At 56.4% G+C, this 23,442-nt stretch overlaps 9 protein-coding genes across 9 annotated transcripts; 6 read left to right on the forward strand and 3 right to left on the reverse strand.

Moving 5' to 3' along the window:
* Positions 1-84: 84 nt before the first annotated feature.
* KRP23_7269 (Calcyphosin-like protein) lies at positions 85-4,642 on the forward strand (the record flags this gene model as incomplete). The annotated part of the gene is made up of 4 exons (XM_067892562.1): positions 85-209; positions 281-395; positions 465-542; positions 611-4,642. 4 exons carry the CDS (start codon positions 85-87, stop codon positions 4,640-4,642), a joined length of 4,350 nt encoding a protein of 1,449 aa, XP_067744430.1.
* A 441-nt stretch (positions 4,643-5,083) lies between these two features.
* KRP23_7270 ((6-4)DNA photolyase) lies at positions 5,084-7,210 on the forward strand (the record flags this gene model as incomplete). The annotated part of the gene is made up of 1 exon (XM_067892563.1): positions 5,084-7,210. The coding sequence occupies one exon, from the start codon at positions 5,084-5,086 to the stop codon at positions 7,208-7,210; it is 2,127 nt and encodes a 708-aa protein (XP_067744431.1).
* Positions 7,211-7,304: 94 nt separating this feature from the next.
* On the forward strand, positions 7,305-10,393 carry KRP23_7271 (Anoctamin-10; the record flags this gene model as incomplete). Its single annotated transcript, XM_067892564.1, has 2 exons — positions 7,305-10,241; positions 10,304-10,393. The coding sequence occupies 2 exons, from the start codon at positions 7,305-7,307 to the stop codon at positions 10,391-10,393; spliced, it is 3,027 nt and encodes a 1,008-aa protein (XP_067744432.1).
* A 1,530-nt stretch (positions 10,394-11,923) lies between these two features.
* KRP23_7272 (Homocysteine S-methyltransferase YbgG) lies at positions 11,924-12,999 on the reverse strand (the record flags this gene model as incomplete). Its single annotated transcript, XM_067892565.1, has 2 exons — positions 11,924-12,484; positions 12,568-12,999. 2 exons carry the CDS (start codon positions 12,997-12,999, stop codon positions 11,924-11,926), a joined length of 993 nt encoding a protein of 330 aa, XP_067744433.1.
* Positions 13,000-13,404: 405 nt separating this feature from the next.
* Positions 13,405-14,733, forward strand: KRP23_7273 (Major facilitator superfamily domain-containing protein 6; the record flags this gene model as incomplete). Its single annotated transcript, XM_067892566.1, has 1 exon — positions 13,405-14,733. One exon carries the CDS (start codon positions 13,405-13,407, stop codon positions 14,731-14,733), a length of 1,329 nt encoding a protein of 442 aa, XP_067744434.1.
* Positions 14,734-14,959: 226 nt separating this feature from the next.
* Positions 14,960-17,101, forward strand: KRP23_7274 (Cryptochrome-2; the record flags this gene model as incomplete). The annotated part of the gene is made up of 1 exon (XM_067892568.1): positions 14,960-17,101. One exon carries the CDS (start codon positions 14,960-14,962, stop codon positions 17,099-17,101), a length of 2,142 nt encoding a protein of 713 aa, XP_067744435.1.
* A 1,164-nt stretch (positions 17,102-18,265) lies between these two features.
* On the reverse strand, positions 18,266-18,976 carry KRP23_7275 (E3 ubiquitin-protein ligase SDIR1; the record flags this gene model as incomplete). The annotated part of the gene is made up of 1 exon (XM_067892569.1): positions 18,266-18,976. One exon carries the CDS (start codon positions 18,974-18,976, stop codon positions 18,266-18,268), a length of 711 nt encoding a protein of 236 aa, XP_067744436.1.
* Positions 18,977-19,655: 679 nt separating this feature from the next.
* KRP23_7276 (E3 ubiquitin-protein ligase RING1-like) lies at positions 19,656-20,507 on the reverse strand (the record flags this gene model as incomplete). The annotated part of the gene is made up of 1 exon (XM_067892570.1): positions 19,656-20,507. One exon carries the CDS (start codon positions 20,505-20,507, stop codon positions 19,656-19,658), a length of 852 nt encoding a protein of 283 aa, XP_067744437.1.
* Positions 20,508-22,071: 1,564 nt separating this feature from the next.
* KRP23_7277 (E3 ubiquitin-protein ligase Praja-1) lies at positions 22,072-22,668 on the forward strand (the record flags this gene model as incomplete). Its single annotated transcript, XM_067892571.1, has 1 exon — positions 22,072-22,668. One exon carries the CDS (start codon positions 22,072-22,074, stop codon positions 22,666-22,668), a length of 597 nt encoding a protein of 198 aa, XP_067744438.1.
* Positions 22,669-23,442: the final 774 nt, after the last annotated feature.

Genomic DNA, 23,442 nt, shown 5'->3' on the forward strand with positions numbered 1-23,442 from the left:
CGAGTTGGTTGTTTCGGCCGCAAGAATAGCTGCCAGTGCACCACAGAGACCATTTCGACTTGCGAGTGACCAACTGAGGGAGCGATGGCGCTTTCGACGACCTCGTCGCTGACCCAGTGGAAGGAGAGACAGCAGCAATGCGCCGAGCAGGTGGACCTGCAGGCGCTGCTGAGCCACGTGCGCAGTTCGCTGCGGACCCAGGGGCTTGTGTGAGTGTGGCAAGAGTTTGGTTTTAGAATCGACCTTTGCTCACTGCTGTGACTGTTGTGACGACCAACAGCACGTGGGTGAACGTGAGTCTTGCACTCGAGAGGGCTCAGAGTGAGAGTGGGGGGCTGACTAACGGCGCGCTCAAGCGCCTGCTAAACGACTGTCGTGTGTCGATTTCGGATGTGGTGCGCAGACAATGTCCACCAAAACATCTAGAAATTCTGTGCTGACAGCGCGACTTTTTGTGGTTGTAGGACGCTCGTGCCTTGGTTCAGCGAGTCAGTCACAACGATGAAGAAGGTGGTGCTGGTGCCGTCAAAAATCTAATCTTCGTACGTGCTCTGAGTAGTCCGGAGAATGTTATCCTATGTTTTTTATTCTTACGGAGACACAATGTTAGGGAGCGTTGGCCGGTCGAAAACTCGAGTTTGTGCAATCTGCTTTCGACGCGCTGGACCGCAAAGGTGTCGGATACCTCGCACTACAGGATATTTTGACAGCGCATGATGCAGGCCAGCACCCGGCAGTCATGTTTGGGGAGCAAACGACCGAGCAAGTTGCTCGCGAGTTCCAGACAGCATTCATGACAGCAACACGTCGCACTGGCACTGCCTTTGTGAGTTGGGCTCAATGGCTCACGTACTTCCAGTGCGTCGCAGCTCAAGCACCCAGCGATGAATACTTCGAGTTGCTAATGAAGCGTGTATGGCACGCTGATACGCGATGCTCACTTCAAGAGGCTGCGGGGGTTGTTAATCTCAACTCTCGGATGGACTCGATCCCCCCTCCTGCACCAGCACCAGTGGCGCCGGTATCACTGCTCCAAGCTCTTCAGCAAAACCAATCCACTACTAGCACCAAGGCCAAAGTAGTGCTCTCCATATCTACGACAGCACCGCCAAGGCCGTCGAGCCGAACTAACAGTTTGTGTTTCTCCCCGATGGACCCTGATGCTTCGCCTCGCGGAACTGCCAAACGAACCACGAACGAATTTCTCAAGGGCTCTCAATTTGCTGCTTGCCTCACCGAAGTTACATCACCGGTATCACCAGCCTCGAGCATTCGCTCTGGCACTGGGGCCTCGCTCGAAACTCTTGATCCTGGGGTGGCTTCAGTACTGCGGAAGTTACAGACAGGTCTGCGCACTCGCGGCCTTCAGTCACTTGTAGAACTCGGGCGATGTCTACGACTTGGTGATGCAGATGGGGACGCCAAGCTCACACTAGGAGAGTTCCGCCATGCTCTTCAGAAGTCGTACGAGGCAAGCAGTGCTACAATCCAGAACTACACATCGCTCAGCGATGCTGACCTGCGCGGCCTTTTTCACCATTTAGACTGCGACCGAACCGGAGCTGTTCCTGTTGATGCCGCTCTTGATCTGGTACGTGGGACCATGAGCGATCGCCGAATGCAACTCGTCCACACTGCTTACCATACGCTGGCTCGAGACACTGGAACTGCTCTTCTAGATGCCTGTGACGTTGTTCAGCGATACGATGCAAGTCGTCACCCAGACGTGATCTCTCAACGCAAAAGTGAAGAGCTATGCTTTCGTGAGTTCGTGGAGAATTTTGACATGGAGGAAAACGGACTGCAAGGCAAGATCACGCCTCGACAGTGGGAAGCATACTACCACAACGTTAGCTTTTTCGTACAGGACGATGACTTGTTCGAGCTCGTGGTGCGCAATACGTGGCAGCTACCGTCAGCTGGAAGTCCCAAGCAAACAGTGAACAAAGTTCGCGTTCCTCCAGCAATACTAACAGAGAGCCCAAGAGGAAGCTATCCTGTGGTGCGCCAGGCCACTCCTACCAACGAAATCACCTGGAGGGGCAGACGCAGCTCGGGTACAGGCATGGCGAGCCAGCAGGCCTTTTCAATCCTCCAGCCAGATTTGACCGAGCATCTGCTATTACCAGGAGTTGCAAACAGTTTGAGCGCTATGAACTTGGCGGCACCCCGGTCTCCAGGTGTTGGCTGCAAACAGTCAAAGGAGTTGCGTCGAACAATCCATTCCCTTCGTTGTGGGCTAAAAGAGCGCGGGCTCGGGGGCTTCATTAATCTACAACAGCAACTACGTCGTGCTGCTGGTCGATCTGATGAAGATTTCGTTGATGACCTGAATGACGGCAACGTCGGCTTCCACGATTTTGTTCGTGCGCTCAAGAGCAGCGGCGTGCATGTCACCGGTCGAGACGCACAGAGCCTGTTCTACCACTTTGACAGCAATCATGACGGCACAATGAGCGTCACCGAATTTCTTACGGGTGTTCGGGAACCCATGAACGCCCGTCGACAACTCGTTGTGCGAATGGCTTTTGATGCGCTCGACGGATCGGGGAACGGTGAGTTGGATGCTGCTGTTATTGCCACGGCATTCGATGCCAGACGACTACCAGAGGTGACGACGGGGCGAAAGACCGAGTGCGAGGCACACGCCGAATTCCTCGATACCTTCGGCCTTGTTACTGAGCGTCAACGCCAGCGACGTGTCAACTTTGACGTGTGGGAACGCTACTACATCAATATGAGTGCTGCAATTGACGAAGACGAACAATTTGAGCAAATGGTCCGCAGCGCCTGGCACGTCAGGTCTAGCAACGGAGGCCAAGTAACAGCAGCCGGCGGTAGAGCAGCATCAGCCGACGGAATCCGTGTTACCCAGCGACAAGATCCAGGACGCTCCAGCTTACACGAGGTTTTGGACCATTCGGCCGCTAATTCAAGTACTAATGGCTCTCCTAGCTCTGGATCCAGTCCAAGCATGACACTTCGCCGAGCAAGGAATAACGTGAGCAGCTCCATCGCTGCTTGTCTTGGTACGGCTCCGTTAGCACAGCCGCAGGATGTCTCCTCAGAAAACTCGTCAGGTTTGACCTCCCCTGGTAGACGTGAATTTCATCTCCATCCTGCTGGAGTGCAATCAATTCTGTCCAGGCTCAAAAAGGTGCTGCAGGCTCAAGGCGCGCCTGGGTTTTGCACTCTTAGTCGGCGTTTGCGAGCTACTCGAGGCAACGCGATGAACGTGCAGGATCTTCGAAATGCGGCTTCAGAGTGCGGCTTGACTTTACCAGGCGGTCTTACAGACGCCGACCTTCGCCTTCTCTTCCAGTATCTGGACAATGATGGCGATGGACGCATTGCGCCGGACGAGTTAATCAACATAGTTCGTCCTGTGCTAACAGGACGTCGCTTGGACTGCGTTCGCGAAGCCTTTGCGAAATTGGCGAAAGCGAGAAACAACTCGGACGTTGAGAAAGCTCTACTAGAACCGAGTGATGTTGTCGAGGAGTTCGACGCCAGTGCTCACCCAGATGTACTAGCGGGTCACCGAGGCATTGATCATGTGTATCGAGAATTCCTCGAGACGTTTGACATCGATGGAGGTGCTCAAGACGGGAAAGTTTCGTGGGAGCAGTGGTGTAGCTACTACCACAATGTAAGTGCCAGCGTCGCCTCGGACCACGCATTCGAAGAGATGGTGTGCAGCGTTTGGCATCTCACCATTGGCGGCAACAAGCTTTCGTTCAAGGGAGACCTTGACGTCGAGACAGTGACCCAGCCTCAGCAGCCGCAAGATAACCAGCGAGGTAGGAGTAATGGCGCAGGAATTCGACCCACCTCCGCGGTGTTGGAGCTTCCTGTGAGGAAGATTTTGTCATTGAAAGATGTCACGAGTGGAACGGGGGTAGCAGAGGCGAGTCAGTTAGCAGCGTCAAGAGGTCAACCCCTAGCTGCAGACTCAGTATCGACGTATGCTGGTGACACGGTTCTCCACGCCATCCGGTACCGCATCCGCCAGAGCTCGTCGCTCGCAGACGTCGTTCAGCTCCGTTCGCGGATCAGTCAAGCTGCTGACCCTCGATCAGGTGTCATTACCTGCCTCCGTTGCTGCGATGCTTTGAACGCTGCGTTGGGTCTCGCGCTTGGCGAAGCTCAAGGACGAGCGCTGTTTGAGAATCTCTCGCACTCGTCTCAAGCCAATGGCGACGACATTAACATCAGCGGGACTGCTGGAGCACGCTTTCTTCAGCAGCAGCATAGGGTCAACGGCTACGACAGTTCCAACAACCGCCTCCCGTTGCGAGTGGTACTTGGATGTCTGCTCGAACGTCTTAGCCCGGCGTGCCTCGCCAGCGCAACGCAAGTGTACTCGGCGCTGCAGACGGTGAGCAAAGGTCGCGTATTCCCCGCGGCGCTAGCGTCGAGCTTCCAGGCTGCTCGACACCCCGACGTGGTGCTTGGTCGTGCGACGGTGGCCCAGGTCTTCCAGGACTTTGCGCTCAACTTCGAGGTGGCGGGCACCGCGGGGGACGGCGTCGTGTCGTTCCAGCACTTTGAAACCTACTGCGTGAACCTGCGCGCCACGCTCGGCAGCGACGACCTTCTTCAGATGGTGCTGCGCGATTGCTTCAGCGCCAGTAGCAACTAGCAGCAGCGCGTTGAAGCTGATGTAGCCATTTCGGTAGACGAAAGTTTCTGTTCCGGGGTGTTCGTTGCTTAATAGGGGGAATTGTTGTCAACAATAGGTGGACACTCTCAGAAAAATAGAAACGCGCTGCTTCTTGCTTTAGATACCTTGCAGCCTAGAAACCTCTGCTATCAAGTATTCTTGGGAAGTGATGTTTAAAATATCAGCAGTCAAATGCATTTAGATAGATCTCGAAAGTGGGATACCCTGCAGCAACGCATAGTATAAAGTTGGGCTTCGCCCGTTATCAAGGTCAGTTGAACACGGCCGAATTCCTAGCCAATATCAGCGAAGCGCATCGTCGCCGACTGCAGGTCCTTGCTGACAGGACCACCCCATTCATCAACGTCGGCGAGTGCGACCAAGATCACAGCAACCGCTCTCGAACTCGGTGCAAAACCAATGACCAGGAAGCGACAGCGAAGTCATGACTCCAACGATGGCCCCTCGCCGAATCCGCTACAGCCGAGTGTCGGGCTGAACGAGCAGCAGGATAAGCAGCAGGATAAGCAGCAGGATCAGCTGCTCGAGGCGACGGCGCCTGAGCAAGAGGTTGCAGACTCGGATTGGCTTCAGCTGGTCGCTGACGATGGCAATAGTAATGTCGTGCGCTCTATACCTACGCCGCTGTCATCCGCGGACGGTGAGACGAAGGCGGACGTGGTTGTGGATCAAGTCGCGGCTCCGTCGAGGCGGGCGGTCGTCTGGTTCCGCCGCGACTTGAGACTACACGACAACTTGGCGCTGGACGCGGCGATCCGCATGCAGCAGCAGACTCTCAAGGCGGGCGAGGGCGAGATGGCACTGCTGCCCATTTACATTGTGCATCGGCCCGTGAAGCAGCGCTGCGGACCCGTGAGGTTCCAGTTCTTGCTGGAGGCGGTGCAAGACTTGGCCGACTCCATCGACAAGCTGCAGGGACGGCTGCTGGTACTCAGAGGAGACGCCGAGGAGGTGCTACGTGAGGTTCTCCCGGCGTGGGGCATCACGGATCTTTTTTTCGAGGCGGGCGTCATGCCGTACGCCGTCGCACGCGACGAGCGCGTGCGGGCCATTGCAGCGGCTTTGGATGTCACGGTCGCGACGTTCCGTGGGGTGACGCTATACGACCCGCATGAGATCATCCGACACAATAACGGTGAGCTTCCTACGGACTACGAGCAGCTTCTGAAGATCACCAACACTATGAAGTATCCGGCACGGCCGATCCCCGCACCAGAGCAATTAACCAACGCTGCAAGGTTCACTACCGAGGAGCTATTTGCAATGTTAGAAAAATTCTGCCACCACAACCCACGCCTCGCGAACTCCATCGCTGGAATTGAAGCGAGTACATGTACCAAGAAGACGTCACCCGAGCTTTTCGTTGTGCCACCGCTCACTGCGTTTGGACTGCCTCCGCCAGAAACTCACATCTTTCTGTACGGAGGTGAAAGCGAGGCGATGCGATTATTGAATGCCTTCTCCCAGGACCAAGAGCGTGTGGGACTCTTCGAGAAACCCCGTACTTCCCCAGTGACAATTGACGCACCGTCCACCACGTCGCTGAGTCCGTACCTTGTGTTCGGCTGCCTTAGTGCACGCGAGTTCTTTAATTGTATTATGGTCATCCAGATACAATTTCCACAGCGGCCTGGCCCAACGCAAGTCACACTGGAAGGACAACTTATGTGGCGCGAGTTCTTCTACTGCTACGCTTGCGGCACACCGAATTTCGATTCACAGGAGCGCAACCCAGGCTGCAAGCAGATCAAGTGGCGCCTGCGACCTGAGAACCATGAGCCGTGCCCTGAAGACGGATGCGAACGGGTGAGTGCCACCGACGACGCGGACGAGAAGCTGGCGATGCATCAGTTGCAGTGCTGGAAAGATGGATGCACAGGCTTCCCGTGGATCGACGCTGTAATGCGACAGATTAACCAGGAAGGCTGGACACATCACGCCGGCCGACACGCCGTGGCTTGTTTCCTGACAAGAGGCATCCTCTATATCTCGTGGCTACAAGGCGCAATGTACTTTCAGGAGAAGCTTGTCGATATGGACTGGGCGCTAACCGTTGGCAACTGGCTCTGGGTTAGTGCGAGTTGCTTCTTCTCGGACTATCGTCGGGTGGCGTCTCCGTCAACCTTCCCTCAGCGGTGGGACAAAGAAGGTCGGTTCATTCGCAAGTATATTCCAGCGCTCCGTAACATGCCAGACAAGTTTGTGTTTGAGCCCTGGAAGGCTCCGTTTAAAGTACAGCGTGATGCTGGGTGCCTCATAGGAAAGGATTACCCGTTTCCTATCGTAGATGGGAAGCACGCAGTGAAGCGATGCATCACCGGCATGAGCCACGCTTACTCGGACACGGAGTCAACAACTTCAGAAACGAACACACGTGCGGACACGGATGACCCGTCAAGTGATGAGTCATCTCCATGGAGCGCAGGCGACATGTGCTACAGTTATCACACTGCTGCCACTGACTCTGGAGAAGTGCAAGCACCGCAAGTATCATCAGCTCCAGCTTCGTCTGCGAAGCGCGCATAGGTTTGCTAGCAAAATAACTTATCACCAAGTCTCGACAGTTTCGGTCTTGCAATGCGTCGCTGGACAACTGCTCTGTCGTTGAAGAGCTCGCTGCATGGATCTGTATGAAGCCTGCGAGAATGGTAACGAGGAGCGCGTAGTAGAGTTGCTGGTGCTCGGGCAAGACACGGGTCTAGGTGAGTCTCCTGCATCTCAACTTCGGGTTCGAGGCATCGCCGGGAGAACCGCTCTGCTCGTCGCATGTATGGGCGGCCAAGCCAGCGTCGTGCGTCTGCTTTTGGGTGAAAAGTGCATCGTACACTTCACAAGTCGGTCGAAAGCTGAGGTCGTCGAGTTATTGCGGCCTCTTGTGCTTGCGTTCCAACAAGCATCAGGCTCGGATGGGGTCGGTGCGCTGTTTCAAGTTGCCATGGTGACAAAAGATGGTGGGTCAGACGTTGTGCCCATGGCCGAAGTGCAGCTTCCACCTAGCTGGGTCATCCCCCCGAGCGAGTTGCTAGAGGGCAAACAGCACGTGGACGACTTTGGTAATACCCCGCTGCAGTGCGTGAGCTGCTTCGGCTGCGGTTCCAATGTGAAGCACGTGGATGATGGATTGGAGATCACGAGGCAGTTGCTGCTACATGGAGACCAGCCCAATCTGCCCAAGCGAAGCAACAAATGGACATCCCTGCACTGGGGCGCGTACAACGGGAATCACGAGCAGATCGGGATGTTGTTAGACCCGGTGATGCACGTTGGCGACGGCACGCAACGATTCGCGAAAACGCAGCTGGCCATTCCGCTTCTGACCGATACGGACGACTTGTGCGCGGTTGATATCGCTGGGCGCCGTGGACTTGCATTGAAAGATGAAAGAGCTGCTTTGCAACGACATACACCATCTGCAGGCGACGAAGCCAATATCGAGTATGTACATTGGCGTCTTCGGCTCGATCATGTTGAGGCTTTGAGGCTGTTCATCCACGAATTCCTCGCGAACGGAGCTCACCTCACACGCTACGTGGGCGAGATGAACGCTCGCAACCCGCAGCATCTGCAGAAGAACAAAGCTAAAGGGGTCACCGTCCAGGATGCGGTTCGCTACGGCCAGCATTTACTTTACTGGGCAGGTTGCTTCGGACTTGTCGATGAGGTGCGTTCCCTGCTCCGGTTGGAGTTGAGAATGTCTACTGTGGGTGGGAGCAATGCCGCTGTGGTCAAGCCACTGGCCGCGCAAAGCACCGAAGACAACGAAATTCAAATCTCTCTTCGGATCCTGTATACGTGCTCATGTGAAGCTGGCAAAAGGCAATCTGTACTTCATGCCGTTGCGGCCCATGGACAACTGGAAATACTGCAGTTGCTTCTAGACCAAATCCTCGAGGACCAACTGCATCCTTCCGATGCTGCCACCTTCGTTGGCAGTACCATGACGAGTTCGCTGCTGAAAGGAGCTAAGGCAAAGAAGAACCTCGTCGTTCCAACTACAAAGGACGTAGAGATGTCAAGTTCAAATGTCTCGGGGGCCGAGAGTGAGAAACATGAGCATCTCGAGATAGCTGAGCTGGTGAATGCTGGCTGGAGGAACTACCGGAACGAAACTCCACTTTTTAACGCAGTTCTGTACCTACAGGAGAACGCTGTGCGCATGTTTGCCAGCATCCTGAGTCCAAAAAGCCTCGCGTGGGAGCTTCAAAACGTGAATGTTGAGGGATCGTCGATATATCATGTTTCAAGTGAGCCCTGCAGGCATATGCTCGGTGTCGAGCACCAATCCGCGCGCCCGGAATATGTGCTGCTATTCGATGGCGCCAAGAAGCTGTTTAAGGAGTCTGTCATCGAGACGTTGCACGAAGAAAGTTCAATTGCGCCGTCACTTGTAGTGACCCGGGCTGGTATTCGTGAAGCAGCATCTGGAACATGTCGAGCAAAGGGGGAAACAGACTACCTAGTGGTTGGTGCTACCGATGAAGTGCTGATCCAGCAAGCGCAGGTGCTGCAGCTCAAAGTGAAGCATCGAGGGTCCTCGACGCGTTCGAAATACGACGCGAGTTCGCCTGAATTGTTTGAGAGCATTCGGTCGCTGCAGCGCCAGCAAGTTATCCTCAGCATCATCCAGCGAAAGATAAACCTGCAGAAGCACCTCATGAACGGGAACATCAAAACCATTTTCCCACTACACGATACTGTGGGCTGCCGCAATATCATTCGCCATTGGGGCTACACGGATACTTTCCAGCGCATTTTCCAGCCGTTCGCTGGCAACAGCCTGGAGCAGTTTTTTCTTGAGCGAAAGCAGCATCAATACGAGATGCTGTGGCCACTACTCACGTACTTTGGCGAGAAGCACGCCTTCTACTACGCGTTCGTGACGTTCTACACTGTATGGCTCCTTCCCATGGCGTTGCTAGGAGTAATATGCCAGATGCTGTGGCTGGCTGACGATGTGCGCTTTGTTCCTCCGCTATTCGCAATTGTGGTGTCTATTTGGGCCACGCTTTTGGTGGAGCGTTGGAAGCGCAAGCGCAGTGAAATTCAGAGGAAGTTTGGCCACTTCCGACGCAACCGCAGTGAGGAAACACCGGGGTTTTATGGCGATTTCCAAGTTGAAACGACTCTGCTACGGGCGAAGACAGCGGTGGACGTGAGCTTCCCAAGAGCTTTGCAGCTTGCGCGGATTTACACGGGGTTCCCTATACTGATGACTATGGGCGTGGCCGCTGTGGTGATTTTTGTGGCCGTCAAGACGAACACTGCGTCGTCGACGATCGTGCACAACGCTATGCCTTGGTTACCAACACTGTTGGTTCCGTACGTTGTGCCGTTGATGAACGCGGTGTCAATGCTGCTACTTGACAATTGGTACACTCGTCTCGCTCGGAGGCTCACGACTTGGGAAAACCACCGCACCGTGTGGGAATTCGAGTCCATGCTCGCTGTGAAATTGTTCTGGTTCAAGTTCCTCAATGCTTTCATCTCGCTCTTCTGGATCGCTTTCGTGGATCAGAATGCTGCTGCACTACGCAAGCAGCTCTTGATCATTATGGGAGTTCGTCAGTTGTGGAATTCAGTTAAGCGTGATGTTTTACCGATGTTTCATGTCCGATACAGGTGGAAGAACGCGGGGTTTCGCTTTCGACCAAGTTCTTCGGCGAATCGCCCAAATCATTGCTGGTCCATGGTCAGTCACGAATGGTATGATGCAGAGCTTGCCCACCCAGTAACAGCGATGTCGTCACGTGAGGGAGAGCGTCAACCCCCTCCTCCTATTGTACTCGTTCAAGAGCTCATGTATCCTCCCGATTTCCTAATGGGGAAGCAGATGGAGGTAGTTTTGCAATTCGGATATGTTACCATGTTCGTGTCCGTGTTGCCTGTTGCGCCATTGTTTGCACTGCTAAGCAACGTTGTCGCAATGCGTCTAGACGTACTGAGCTGTACACAAGCCAAACAACGCCCGCCATTTGAGAGTGAAACTGAGGTGTCAACCTTCACGAGTATTTTGGAGTTTATGAGTTTTGCTGCTGTTGCGGTCAATTGCGCTGTGCTCTTCTTCACGACGAGGTCTGACTTTGAGAGCTTAGTGCAAGTGTTCTACCCAAGCTGGAAGAGTGAGGAGGTCGTTGAGGCAGCAAGCTCCTCGAGCACGTACGTGACCGAACTTTGGCTGTTGCTCGCAATTGAGCACGTTGTGTTGGGCGCGAAAGCTCTCCTTTCGTTGGTAATTGATGACTCGGCATCATGGGTACGCCTAGATGAAGACCAAACCGATGAAGAAGAAAAGAAGAGAATGCTCGGCATTGATTCCCCCCGCACACTGTCAAATTTGTCCACAGCTAGGCCTTCATCGAATGAAGAAGTGCTGCAAGTAGTGCATCGTAACAGCACGGACATGAGTTTCTCCAAATTCAATCAAGTTTTGGCAAAGCAGTATCTAGCTGCTCTACAGGAGCGAGACGAAGCCTTACAACGAGAGCAAACAACCCGATACCTGCTCGCTGAATCTGTGAAGCATTCACTGCGTGCAAAACCCCAGTCTACCATGACACCTAGTGCAAACGAACCAGCGATACTGGAGTTGTCATCCGACATCGTCTCGAAAAGTTCAGAAACCACGAAACAGGACGAGAGTTCCCGTTTGTTTAACGTACAAACAAGTAGCTTAAGTGTCCTGGGACGACGGCAGTGCTTCATGTGCTATGCTTTGAAAAATACTGAGCAGACGTCGGAGAAGCGGTGCTTATCGTGCCACGTCGCATTGTGCACGCCGTGCGACGACATCGTTCATCTGGACGACCTGGGAGTTCAGGAGCCTTCTCATTTCCGAGTAAACATTTCGGCGGGGATGAAAGCAGAAGTGCATGAGCCACTCCTTAGCACTGAAGTCTACAGTTCGGATATGACAGCCAACCATAGCGCAACTGGACGCTGCAGCACGCACGAAAAGAGAAATTTGAAGGAATTGCGGCGACACATTGAGCTTTTCATTGGTTCGAACCCCCAGCACGCCATCTCTAACGCGCAGCTTACCAGTGATGAAGTATTCAAGCGATGCTGTGTCAACGTTCGTATTGTACTACGCTATCTCCGCAATTTGGAGCGGCAGCGCCTTTATTCCGAAAGCTCGAGCCCGGCGGTCTCACCAGCACTTGCCCCAGTGTCCAAAACTCCAAAAGAACTCTGACACGAGTTATACAGCAAGTGGTGAATATCGAGCGTCGGTCCGGCAGCTTACTCCAGACGGCGCTCAAAGTACTCGCGAATGGCGCGAATGTCGTCTGGAGACGTACGGCAGCAACCCCCGAAGAAGCGGGCGCCAGCGTCGTACCACTTTGGCAAGAACTCCTCCCACGAGCTGGGACCGCCAGTGCTGTCAGCCGGCAGCCACTTCTTGTTTACTCCGTCCCAACCTTCTCCACTGTTCGGGTAGACAGCCTTAGGCCAGTGGCAGTCCAGCGCACGCAGCAGACTCTCCACGTGTTGCGGCGGCGTGCAGTTGATGCCGATGGCAAGCAGCTGCGAAGGGTTTTTAAGTTTGGCCAGAATCTCCGGGATGCGAGAAATGGGCTCACCGCTATTGAGCTCTGTGCCGTTGTGGCAAGCCACGGCCACCACAGCGTACGCAGCGGGGAACTCGTTCAGCAGGTCCACGAACGCCTCCACCTCCACAAGGCACGGGATGGTCTCGCAAATGAGGAAATCCGCCGGTGCATAATTGGCGAAGAACTCGAAGCGGTGCGTGTGCCACGCCACGAGCTCCTCCTTGGTCTTGCCGTAGTCACCGCGGTACTCCTGCAAGTGTTGCAACCACCAACCGAAACTCATCAGTCGAAAAAGACGGTCACAATCATAAGATCCCCACTCATAACACTCACCGATCCGTCGGCCAGCGCCGCGCCGTAGCAGCCGACACTAGCGCCCACCAGTGGCTTGATGCGTTTACTCTGGTCCAGCTCGCTCCACGCCGCGTCGCGCGCCTGTACGCCAAGGTCGATGCTCTTGGCAAAGAGTTTCTCGACGTCCTCGATAGCCGTCACACCCTCGCGTTTAAAACCATCGACCGACGCTTGGTAGCTGGCGGTGGTGGCCACATCTGCACCGGCCAGGAAGTAGCTCTTGTGGGCGTTCACCACCACCTCCTGCAGGTGCGTGTTCTTGCCAAGCAGTAGCGAACCCGACCATAAGCTGCTGGCACTGAGGTCCACCCGCGGGTCCTTCTCCAGCTCAGTAGCGAAGCCGCCGTCCAGCACCACGACGCAGCTCTTGTCGGCCAGAAGTTGCTGTAGACCAGTGAGGGCGGGGCTCATTGCGGCGAGGGATGCAGGTGCAAGTGGGGAGCTGCTGGTAAAAAATGTGTGACGTGTGACGAATCCGATGGCTGATGGGCATCACAACCTGATTATCATGAGTTTCAGCGAATGAAATGCGGAAATGCCTTTTTTAGATGATATGATTGGAAGAAAGAGGTGGTCCACCGTGGCACAATGATAGGTAACAAATTCAACTGAATGCCACCCGTCCCAAGTTAGCTCGATATTACGATATTAAGCACGGGTCAATAAGGAGGGGTGAACTAGCATATCCGAGACGGTGCGCATTGAGCATTGCTTTCGAGCGCTCGAGCGCCGGCTGCATTCGCCAATTTCCAGTGGAAAGCTTAAGCCTGGTTCTTGCGGTCGGCGAAAATCGGTTGGGTCCTTATGTGCCAAGCCATGAGCAAGACGCCGCTAGTGGCTCCGGTGCAGCACGTGAACTCGCTGTGGCAACCCAAGCTCATGTACCTCATCAGTAACGCGTGGACGTCGGCGCAGATCAACTTCCTGAGCGTCTTCTACCAGGAGACGGCGCAGTTCTCCAAGGTGCAGATCGGGGTTTTGCAGACGCTACCGTGCGTATGTGCGATGCTGGCGCCGCCGCTCTGGGGCGCCGTGGCCGACCACATCCAGAACCAGCGAGTCGTCCACGTCTACTGCATCGTCACTGGCGCGCTGCTCCTGTTCGCCGTGCGGTTCTTCTACTGGAGCTTTGACTGGATGGTCATTGTGATCGTCGTCTCCAACTTCCAGGTGGCTCCGACCGGTTCGCTGTTGGATCATGCGGTGTTGAGCCTCCTGGACAAGGTCGGAGGCGAGTATGGCAAGCAGCGGCTGTTCGGCGCGCTCGGCTATGGTGTGGGAGCCTACATCACGGGCCTCATCGTGGCTATCGCTGGCATCTCGTGGTCCTTTAACGTCAGCTTGGTGCTTGGCCTGACGTCGCTACTCGTGCTGCGCACAATCCCACCAATGCAGCACCGCGCACTACACGAATCCAGCCTCGAACGCGGCGCAGTCAAGCCTCCTTCGTTCATAGACAATGCCCGACTGATCTGCGAGAAGGTGGACGTTCTCGTGTTGCTGATTGTTGTGTTCCTCATGGGCCTCATGTACGGCGTTCTCTCCAGCTTCCTCACATTGAACCTGTACAACCTCTCGGGTGGAAGTGCACAGATCGTGGGCGTCGCCATCATGTGTGAGACGGTCTCGGAGCTGCCAGCGTTCTTCTACTCGCACAAGATCATCAACCGGGTCGGCATCGTGAACGTGCTGCTGTTGTCCATCGTTGGCTACGCCCTGCGCGTGTCCTATTACGCCGTCATGACCAACGCGTGGAGCGCCATTCCTTTCGAGTTCCTACACGGGGTAACCTACGGATTGGCCTGGGCGGCGTGCACCCAGTACGTGTACTCGGCAGCGCCCCCTGGCTGCCAGGGAACGATCATGGGCATGCTGAACGCCATTCAGAATGGCCTTGCTCGCGGAGTGGGCACGCTCATAGGCGGTTTCTTCTACCAACACTACGGCGCGCGCGCCATGTGGCTGGCCACAGACCTGGCCGTCCCTCTCTCGCTCATTGGCGTCGCAGTCTTCTCCTACTTTAAGAATGCGAACGAAGCTGTTCAGGAGGACGTCCTCGAAGAGGCCGAGCTGTTTTCTCCGCACGCTGCGAACCCGCAGGCACTGAAAGCTCGTTCCGGCCAGATTTTCGAGGAGATCCAGTAATCTGGTGTCCTTAGGAAAGCACCGCGAGAGCAGTGCGCTTCATTTATAGTAGACGTATTACATGTGAGCCTACAGAGGCAACTTGCTCCTCTTTTTTCTTTCTCTTCACTTCAACAAACATAAAACTTGCTCAACTAATCTCCCACCAATCCTGCCTCGCCACTTTTGGATTACGGCCAATCATATCACTTCCAATTGATCTATTGTCAATTGATCCCCAAGCGCCATGACGGACCCATCGCCTCCGCTGCGGCCTCCGGAGCACACCACGGAGGAGGACGACCTGGTGGACTTTGCGTCCTCCTTGCTAGCAGCCACAGACGACGACTCGCAGCTGCCGGATCAGCCGCTAGACGCCGCGACGCTCGACGCAGTGCACGCGGCCATCCACCCGCCGCAAGAACTGCCGTCCGAGTCAATAGCGACGCAGCATCCGCCCTTGCAACCGCAGCCGCCACCACCTCCTCCTCTTGCTAGCAGTCCGAATGAGCCGCTCCCGGCTGAAATTGAGGCCAAAATGCGCGCAGGAGAGGCTAGTGAAGAGGAAGTGCGGGTACTCATGTGGTTCCGACGAGACCTGCGTGTGCATGACAACTTGGCGCTCGCTGCGGCGCTGCAGCTGGTGAGAGAACAGGAGGAGAAGATGATGCAGTCGTTGGGACACAAGGTGGTGTTCATCCCGCTGTACATCGTGCACCGCCCCAAGATCATGCTCTGCGGCGTCAACCGCTTCCAGTTCATGCTCGAGAGCGTGTCGGACTTGGCTGACGCGTTGGCGGCGCGAGGCTCGCGGCTCGTGGTGGCCAGAGGAGACGGAGTCCAAGTGCTGCGGCGCTTGCTGCCGGCGTGGCGTATCACGCACTTGTTCTTCGACGCGGCCAGTGAACCGTTCGCTATTGAGCGAGACAACCGTGCAGTGGCGTTGGCCAGCAGATTGGGGGTTCAGACGCACGTGACTCATGGATATACACTGTACGACTTGGACGCAGTGATCGCTACGAATGAAGGAGAACCGCCAAAAACCTACACAGCGTTTCTGCGCGCGTTGGCCATGCAGCCGAAGCCACCCAAGCCACTCCCTACGCCGGAGAAGCTGCCGACCCCCACGTGGATGCCCAGCGAGTTATATCAACAAGTTGTGGACTACTGGAAAGTCCGATTGAAACCTGAGAGGGTGGTGAAGCAGCCTGATGTGAAGGATGAGAAAAAGGAGGAGGAAGAGGAAGACCAGGAAGAAGCAGATGACGACCCGGAAGAGAAGGCCAAGCAGCTTGACGAAATCGCAGGCCCAGAGCAGCAGTTTACGCTTCCGGAAGTGAATGACTTTGGCTATGACGCTCCTGAGCGACACCCTTTTATCTACGGCGGGGAGCAAATTGCGCTGAGCATTTTGCGTGATTACTGCCGCAATGAAGGCCGCGTGGTCAAGTTCGAAAAGCCCAAGACGTCTCCAGCTCAGACAGCCCCATCCGCCTCGACAACCTCGTTGAGTCCGTTCTTGTATTTCGGTTGTATCAGCCCACGAACGTTCCTGCATCACGTGCGAGCTATTCAGGAGCACCACGCAACAGCATTGTCAGCTACACCCGTAAGCTTGGACGGACAGATTCTCTGGCGTGAATTTTTCCACTGTCATGGCCGGGCTAATCCGTACTTTGACAAGATGGAGGAAAGTCCTACGTGCCTGCAGATCGACTGGCGGTGGCACACGATTCCGGAAAAGGAGGAGGAGCTGACCGACGACGACAAGCTTGCTCGCTCGCAGTTTGATGCTTGGAAAGACGGCCAGACTGGTTTCCCGTGGATCGACGCCATCATGATCCAGCTGAAGGAGGAAGGCTGGATGCATCACTTGGCGCGTCATTCGGTAGCATGCTTCCTTACTCGCGGAGATTTGTATATCTCATGGGTGCGTGGGCTCGAGGTCTTCCAGGAGCAGCTTATCGATCACGACTGGAGCATCAACGCCGGTAATTGGCTCTGGCTCAGCAGTAGCTATTTTTTCTCGGCCTACTTCCGCGTGTACTCTCCGTCTACCTTCGGCAAGAAGTGGGACCCCGAAGGCCTCTTCATTCGCAAGTATGTGCCAGCATTAAGTAAAATGCCGGTCAAGTACATCTATGAGCCGTGGAAGGCGCCAATGACCGTACAACATGCGGCGGGCTGCCTCATCGGCAAAGACTATCCGTTCCCGATCGTAGACCATAAGATCGCTATGCGTCGGTGCATGGTCGGCATGAAGAAGTCCTATGCGATCAATCAGTATGGAACACCACCGGTCCCTAAGCCACCTGTGAGCCCCCGCAGCAAGCGTCAGCGTGAGCACTCGGCGAGCTCGTCGGAGACGTCAGAAGACTCGACGCAGTAGCTACAAGAACGAAGTGTCGTTACTGAGATGGAATGCTGCATGCATTGCGTCACGTGACATTGGACTTCGGAGGTTTTGATCGATGGTCGCAGATAACCTGCAGGGAAGAACGAAGCTGTCTTGTGTGATTGATTGATGATAAAACGAGAGAAGCCGTTCATCGCGCTATGCGCTCTGTGCATAAGTGTTTTTGCTTTCGGTTTGCAGGGCATGCAGTCGTCGGCCAATACAAATCGACGAGTGATTCAATATCTGCGAATCGTTAGTGGCGTGGCGTTGGTAGTTCTGGCCGTTCACAGCTCCAAATCCTCCTTATGGATGTCTCGTGACCGGAGCGCCTTGGGACGCACCTGGAGCCCTAGAAACGAAAAGAGGGAGCTACAAAATATGCGCTCTGAAACTCAGCTGCAGGAACACCATGCGTGGTCTCCCCCAAGAGACGATCGGGGAGGGTCAACTGAACATTCCTATGGCTATAAGCACTCGCACGTCCACCACAACCGCGGCCATGAGAGAAATACCGACGACGACGATTCCAAGGATGAAAACGACGATGATGATTCCGAGGACGATGACGATTCCAAGGACAAAAACGACGAGCATGACAAGGACAGCAGCGACAGCAGTGAAAGCCAAAGTGGCAGTGGCAGCAGCAGCGGTAATGAAACCGAGTCTGCTGCCATTCAGTCAAGTGTCGTCACGAACTTGGACGGTGTGAATATTGGCAACACGATCACGATTATAAACATAGGCACCGGCAGTGGCGGCCACCAGTCGAGCAGCGCGTCCGCCAACAACGACCTGAATGGAAACAGCTCTTTTGCGGTTAGTGCTGCTGGTCGTTCCGCCGTCACTTCCGCTGCGATCCGCGCATTTTGCGACTCCATCGGCTGCAGTTCTGCACAAGGGTCCAAAACTTCTACATCGGTGCCCGGGTCAGGGTCTGCATCGTTTTCGTTTGGCGGCAGAAATGGGTCGAGAGGTAGAGAGGCAACGTATGAAATGCCTGCGATGAGTAGTGAAGGAAGCGTAGCGGAACTATCCACTTGGCTCGTCCTCGTTTCAATACTCATTCAAGTTCTCTAAATCTGAAGTGAAGATAATTTTGTTTATTCATTAAAGGTGTACAACACTGTAATACGAGCACTACATAGTTGAAGCCATTTAGGCGGAGGTCCGGACTCTCTTGAAGACGCCCGTCATATCGTCCGAAGTCCTCTCCTCTCGCCGGCGTTTAGCATTTTGGGCGTGCGGTATGTCGGCCGATGAACCGTTGGCGTGCAGCATGGCCACAGTCACTTGGCACGGTCGTCTGTGTCTTGTAGCAGACAACAGCAAGTCGGGGGATATTCGGATCATAGTAATCTTCACTACGGCCTGCAGCATCCGACCGGTAACGGAGGTGCTCAGCAGCTCCGACGGCAGAATATGTTGGTGCTCTGGTGGTAGCAGCAGCATCGACCCCATGGCCGCAATCGCGAATGTCCCGGTGTACGCCTTTGGTAGCTCGAACCGACACAATGGACAGGTACTTCGTCTTGTGAGCCACGAGCGCACGCAGTTGCTGTGGAACCGGTGGCCACACGGCAGTTCGAGGGCCACTGCGTCGGTCGTCCCTAATGGCACCGTTCGTTGCTCGCCCATGCAGATGGCGCACGAGATCTCCTGCTCAGCGTTTGTCCTGCTCATTTCAGCGTCGCGCACCATCTTGGTGAGCGCTGCGGGGTCGGTGGGCGAGATCTGCTTCAGCTGCGGCAGCACCTGTCTCAATACGAGGCGCACCCACGCTGGGCTCTCGAAGTGGTGAAGCACATCGCCGATGGATTCAGAGGGCTGTGCGTCGTAGCAGACGTTCACGTTGAGCTGGAGCTCCATCGTTTTATGTTTGTCCTGCTTCGCTTTTCGCGTTGAGCTCCACGCCGCGAGTCCTGAAATGAAGGTGTGAAAACGACGAGCTCTGCTGCCGCGATCTCGGAGGGATTCGCGTTGAAGACGGCGCGCTATAAGGCTTTATCTGGCCCCACTCCAGAGGGGTGCGGAAGGTGGGAGCTAGCGGGCAGTCTATCGCATGCAATCTGCTTTGACATCCTGGTATTTACCGCGTCTTCAATTGGCGATTACTGAAGTCTCGGTGGGTCTTCAACTGCGCTTGCTGAAGTTTCACTGGAACGTCATGGTCCGACTCGGACACTGCAAACGAGACTTTACTGCCAGGTGGAATGTCAGGGCGAATGTATCCGCGGCAGCTCGACTCCGCGCGAGGTACGGGATCCGCCGTCACCAGCAACAGGACAACGGGGCTTGATTGACGAAGCCCATCGAGCCTGATCGTCTCTCGGTCTCGTCAAGAGACAGTTAAATGCCTGCCTGCATGCAAGCAAGGCGTTTGCGGGATCGGGCGAAAAGGCCGACAGGATACACGTGCCGGCTATCCACGACGGCGAGGATCCCCGCTCAAGCAGTGTCGCTGCGCGACTCGAGATGGTGATCCTTGCGCTGGCACCGCCGAGGGCGTGACACAGCCTTTCGTTCGTGTGCACGCACTGTATTACCGCTACTCGCTGCTGACTCGTTGCCGTTTGTTCGTCCCCGCTTGTAGACGACAGCAACGCCGCTTCCTGCCCGTCTCCCTCGGCGCCACGCTGGACGAGACCCCGTCGCTGATCTTGGCCTCCTCCACTGTGGCAAATCGAGTGGCCGCAATCCGGTGTCGTGGTGGTGGGGCTCCCACCTGCCAGGATAGCGCGGATGACCGAGTGTCCAACTCGGAAAACATGTCGCCGTTGGTCTCGTCCAGCAGGAGGGCGGTCAGTTCGCACGGGCAATGCACTCGACACGACCTAGTCGCGAGCTCCTTCTCGAGCGTTAGATTTACCACGACACGAACGGAGTGTCCTCCGACGGGGGCGCGCGAGATGTTGGCCCTGGACCAAGCGCTGACATGGTGTGGGAGCACCGCCATCGATCGCAGGCGGCGCACGACGAATCGACCTGCAAACTCCTTCGGGAACTGGAAGCGACACACGGGACACGTGCTCTGCAGCTCCAGCCACGAGTGAATGCAGCGGCGGTGGAAGACGTGGCCACAAGGGAGCTGAACGCCGCTGTTCTTCGGACGCCGTCTAGCTGCAACACTGTCTTGTATGGCAACTCCATCGTCGGCGTCCATGCAGACCACGCAGCCGACTGGCGCTGCGCATGCCTCGTAGCGACCTGCGGCCTGCCATTGACGATCGAGCCGCGCCAACACAGAGTTGTCCACTGGCGAGACCTTCTCCAATCGAGGCGTGACATGGGCAACCATAAAGGCCGCCCATGTCCGTGATCGCAGCAGGTGTAGCAGGTCGCCGAGAACCGTATCTGGCGGTGTGCAGTAGTGCACTTCGACTCGCACCGTGACCTCCATTCGATGCGTTGGCTGGTCCGGGATTTGCTTCAAACTAGAACACGCCGTCTGAGCGGGCGAAAGAGCGAGCGAGCCCGCGAAAAGCAGAAATGAGCAGAATGCGGCCGAGCGCGCTGTAAACGGCAAAGCGGCTGGTCTGTAGGCAGCACCGGCCCGGCCTCGCTGGGCTCCAATTTTTTTCTCCTAGAGCGTGACTGCGTAGGAGCAGCGGCGACTGCTCTCGAGCTGTGCTCGTTACCGCTGCGCGGCGTCACGGACTTCAACGGAGTAACGGGGAGTAATGTCACTTGCGGCGGTCGACTCAGCCCAGCACTAACGCTCCGCGGCACCAGAGCGGCTTATCTCCGGTATCATCCGAGATGACACGCGCCGCTGCAAACGCCCCGCGAATCATCGTTGGCAACAAGTCGCTGCTGCTGTAATCCAGGCCCTTCTCCTGCGCGGGCCCATTTTCTAATCGACCGCGCGGTCTGATCTCTGCGGGCCGAGCTCTGCACCGCGCTCGCTGCCTGATGAAAGGCAACGCGTTGCACTGTCCGAGCAGCGCGGCCCCAACTCAAGTCAAGTCGCAGCATGATCGTGGCCCGGTTTCTCGTGCCGCGTCGGGCGTCCCACAGTGATCATTACTCACGCGCAGGCGTAAGACTAAACATCGACCGAATGCCTCGGGCTCAACTCGAAAGCCAAAGCCAGCGACGCGCTGTCACGGGTCTTCGCCTTCGGCCTTCCAGGCCCCTTCACCGCGAGCCAACCTGCAAGGCAAGGCACTGGCTGTGGGCGGGGCGCAGGTGAGATGCAGCCCGCGAGAGATTTGACCGGCGCAGGCATGACAAGCTCGTGTTGAAGTTGGCTGTCGGGCGGGCGTCATCCGGCATGCGAAATGCTAATGCTAATGCTACCGCGAGCGCTGTCGGTCTGGCCGTCTCGATCGGACAGAAGCAGCGCGAGCGCAGCGGCTCCGTTGGGCGGCCTTGTAGGCGAGGGTATCCGCAGTGACGCTGCGTCACTGACGCACTGCACCGGCTGGAGCTGTCAAGGCTTGGTCCGCGGCAGGCAAGCTGTCACTCTCGTGATCTCCAGCAAGACAGCAGGCGGATACAACGTGGGCAGAAAACAACCGAGGCTATCGGCCAAGTCGCTCGCGATGGCAAATGGCAAAGGCGGCGACACCTATCTTTCACGGTCGGCACGGCCATCGGCTCCGTCCCAAGGCGTGAGAAGATGAACGCGGGGGGCAACACAAGCAAGTGTAGGTTGCCTCGCTGCTAGCGACCGATAAGAATGCGGTCCCACGCGCCTGCGTCCCTTTCTCTTCGAAACTGCTTCGCAGGCGACCATAGACGGACGACAGGGAAGAGGCCGCGGCGTCTGCCTGTCAATGGCTCGATCGGTCGCCTCTGGGTGTGGCTCCACTCACTTTTGCTTTTCCAGGAGCAGCAGAAGAGAGCTCGCAGGACGCTGACGCACCCGTTGGCCGCAGCCCCCACAGCAGCGAAGAGACACAGCAGCAACCACGAGCGAGTCCGAGCCCGCCACCGCCGCCGCCGCCGCCCAGCCCGAACCCATGGACATCACGGTGCGCGTCGAAGTCCAGTACCACGCGCCGGCCAACGCCGTGACGCGCGACGTGCTCGAGATGTTCCGGTCCACGACGTGGGTGCGCTTCATGATGCGCTACATCTCGCCACGGCTCAAGAGCTCGTCGCCCGCGGACCAGGCCATCCTGGACGAGCTCGAGAGCCAGGAGGCCGCCGAGGTGCACGAGGGCGACGAGTGCGTCATCTGCATGAGCGAGAACCCGTGCGACGGCCACGTGGCGCTGCCCTGCGGCCACTCATTCCACTACCCGTGCATCTCGTCCTGGCTGCAGACGCAGAGCACGTGCCCCGTGTGCCGCTTCCAGTTCCCCAAGGCCTTCACAGGCAAGTACGCCGTGCAGAAGCTCAAGTCGTCCATGGTGCTCTCCGAGGAGCAGGCCAAGATGCCGCGTGCCGAGCTGCTCGCGCTCGACATCGGCAAGCAGGTCGTGCGTGCCGTCGTGAGCGTCACGCTCGTCAAGGTGGCGCCCTCGGGCGACGAGGACGAGTTCTCGTGCGAGCTCAGCGCGTACATGCTCGACCCGTCCACAGGGGAGACCTTCTCCGAGCTGGACTGTATATGACCGGCCGCCAGCTAGTTTAGACACGAGACCACAAGCCTAGGAGCACGACGACGACCCCATTCACCCCTCGAAGCGAAAGGAGGGGACACGTAGTAGGTATTTATCAGAGAGGGAGGAGACATTGGAACGAAATGAAAGCACACGAATTGTAAAGCACAACGCCTTGATCGCAGCAACCATATCTTGAGCCAAAGTGCAGCGTTGAAGTTGCCTTGACTCACTTAACTGCCGATGCACATCAAGACGTCCAACGTGACGTTGGGCCGAGCAAACGTTGAGCTGCCATGCCCCCTACTGGACTCTTCTTGACCGAAATGATAACGTGGGCTGATTGCCACGCGCGATGATTGCCAACAACCAAAAACTATAATACGCGCGCCAAGCAGAGCAGAGCCGTCACTGGCATCGTCTCGCTTCATCGCGCGCGGCGGCAACGGCGACGACGGCAGCGACAGAGATCACCTTCTTGCCTGCCCGTCCGCTATGACATCCCCTCGAAGGGGCCGCAGCGTCAGCCAGCCTGCCCTGCGTCTGCCTCGCGCAAAGGAGCGCGAGCCTTTCGGAATTTCACATGGCGCAGCTCTCGGCCGGAAACTGCTCGACACTAAGATGGGTGCGTGTTGCAACTTGAAGCCGACGGCGAGGTCGGTCGAGCGAGGTCTCTGCGTGGCGCGATCGCGACGCGACAAGCGCCACGTCAGCGAGCAGTCCAACTTGGACTCGAAGGGGAGTCACCAAGATTGACCTCGTCGGCGGCATCCCTTGGTCCTGTCT

The sequence above is a fragment of the Phytophthora ramorum genome (genome assembly GCF_020800215.1).
Source record: "Phytophthora ramorum isolate Pr-102 chromosome Unknown Phyram_PR-102_s0006, whole genome shotgun sequence".
Taxonomy (NCBI): Eukaryota; Oomycota; class Peronosporomycetes; order Peronosporales; family Peronosporaceae; genus Phytophthora; species Phytophthora ramorum.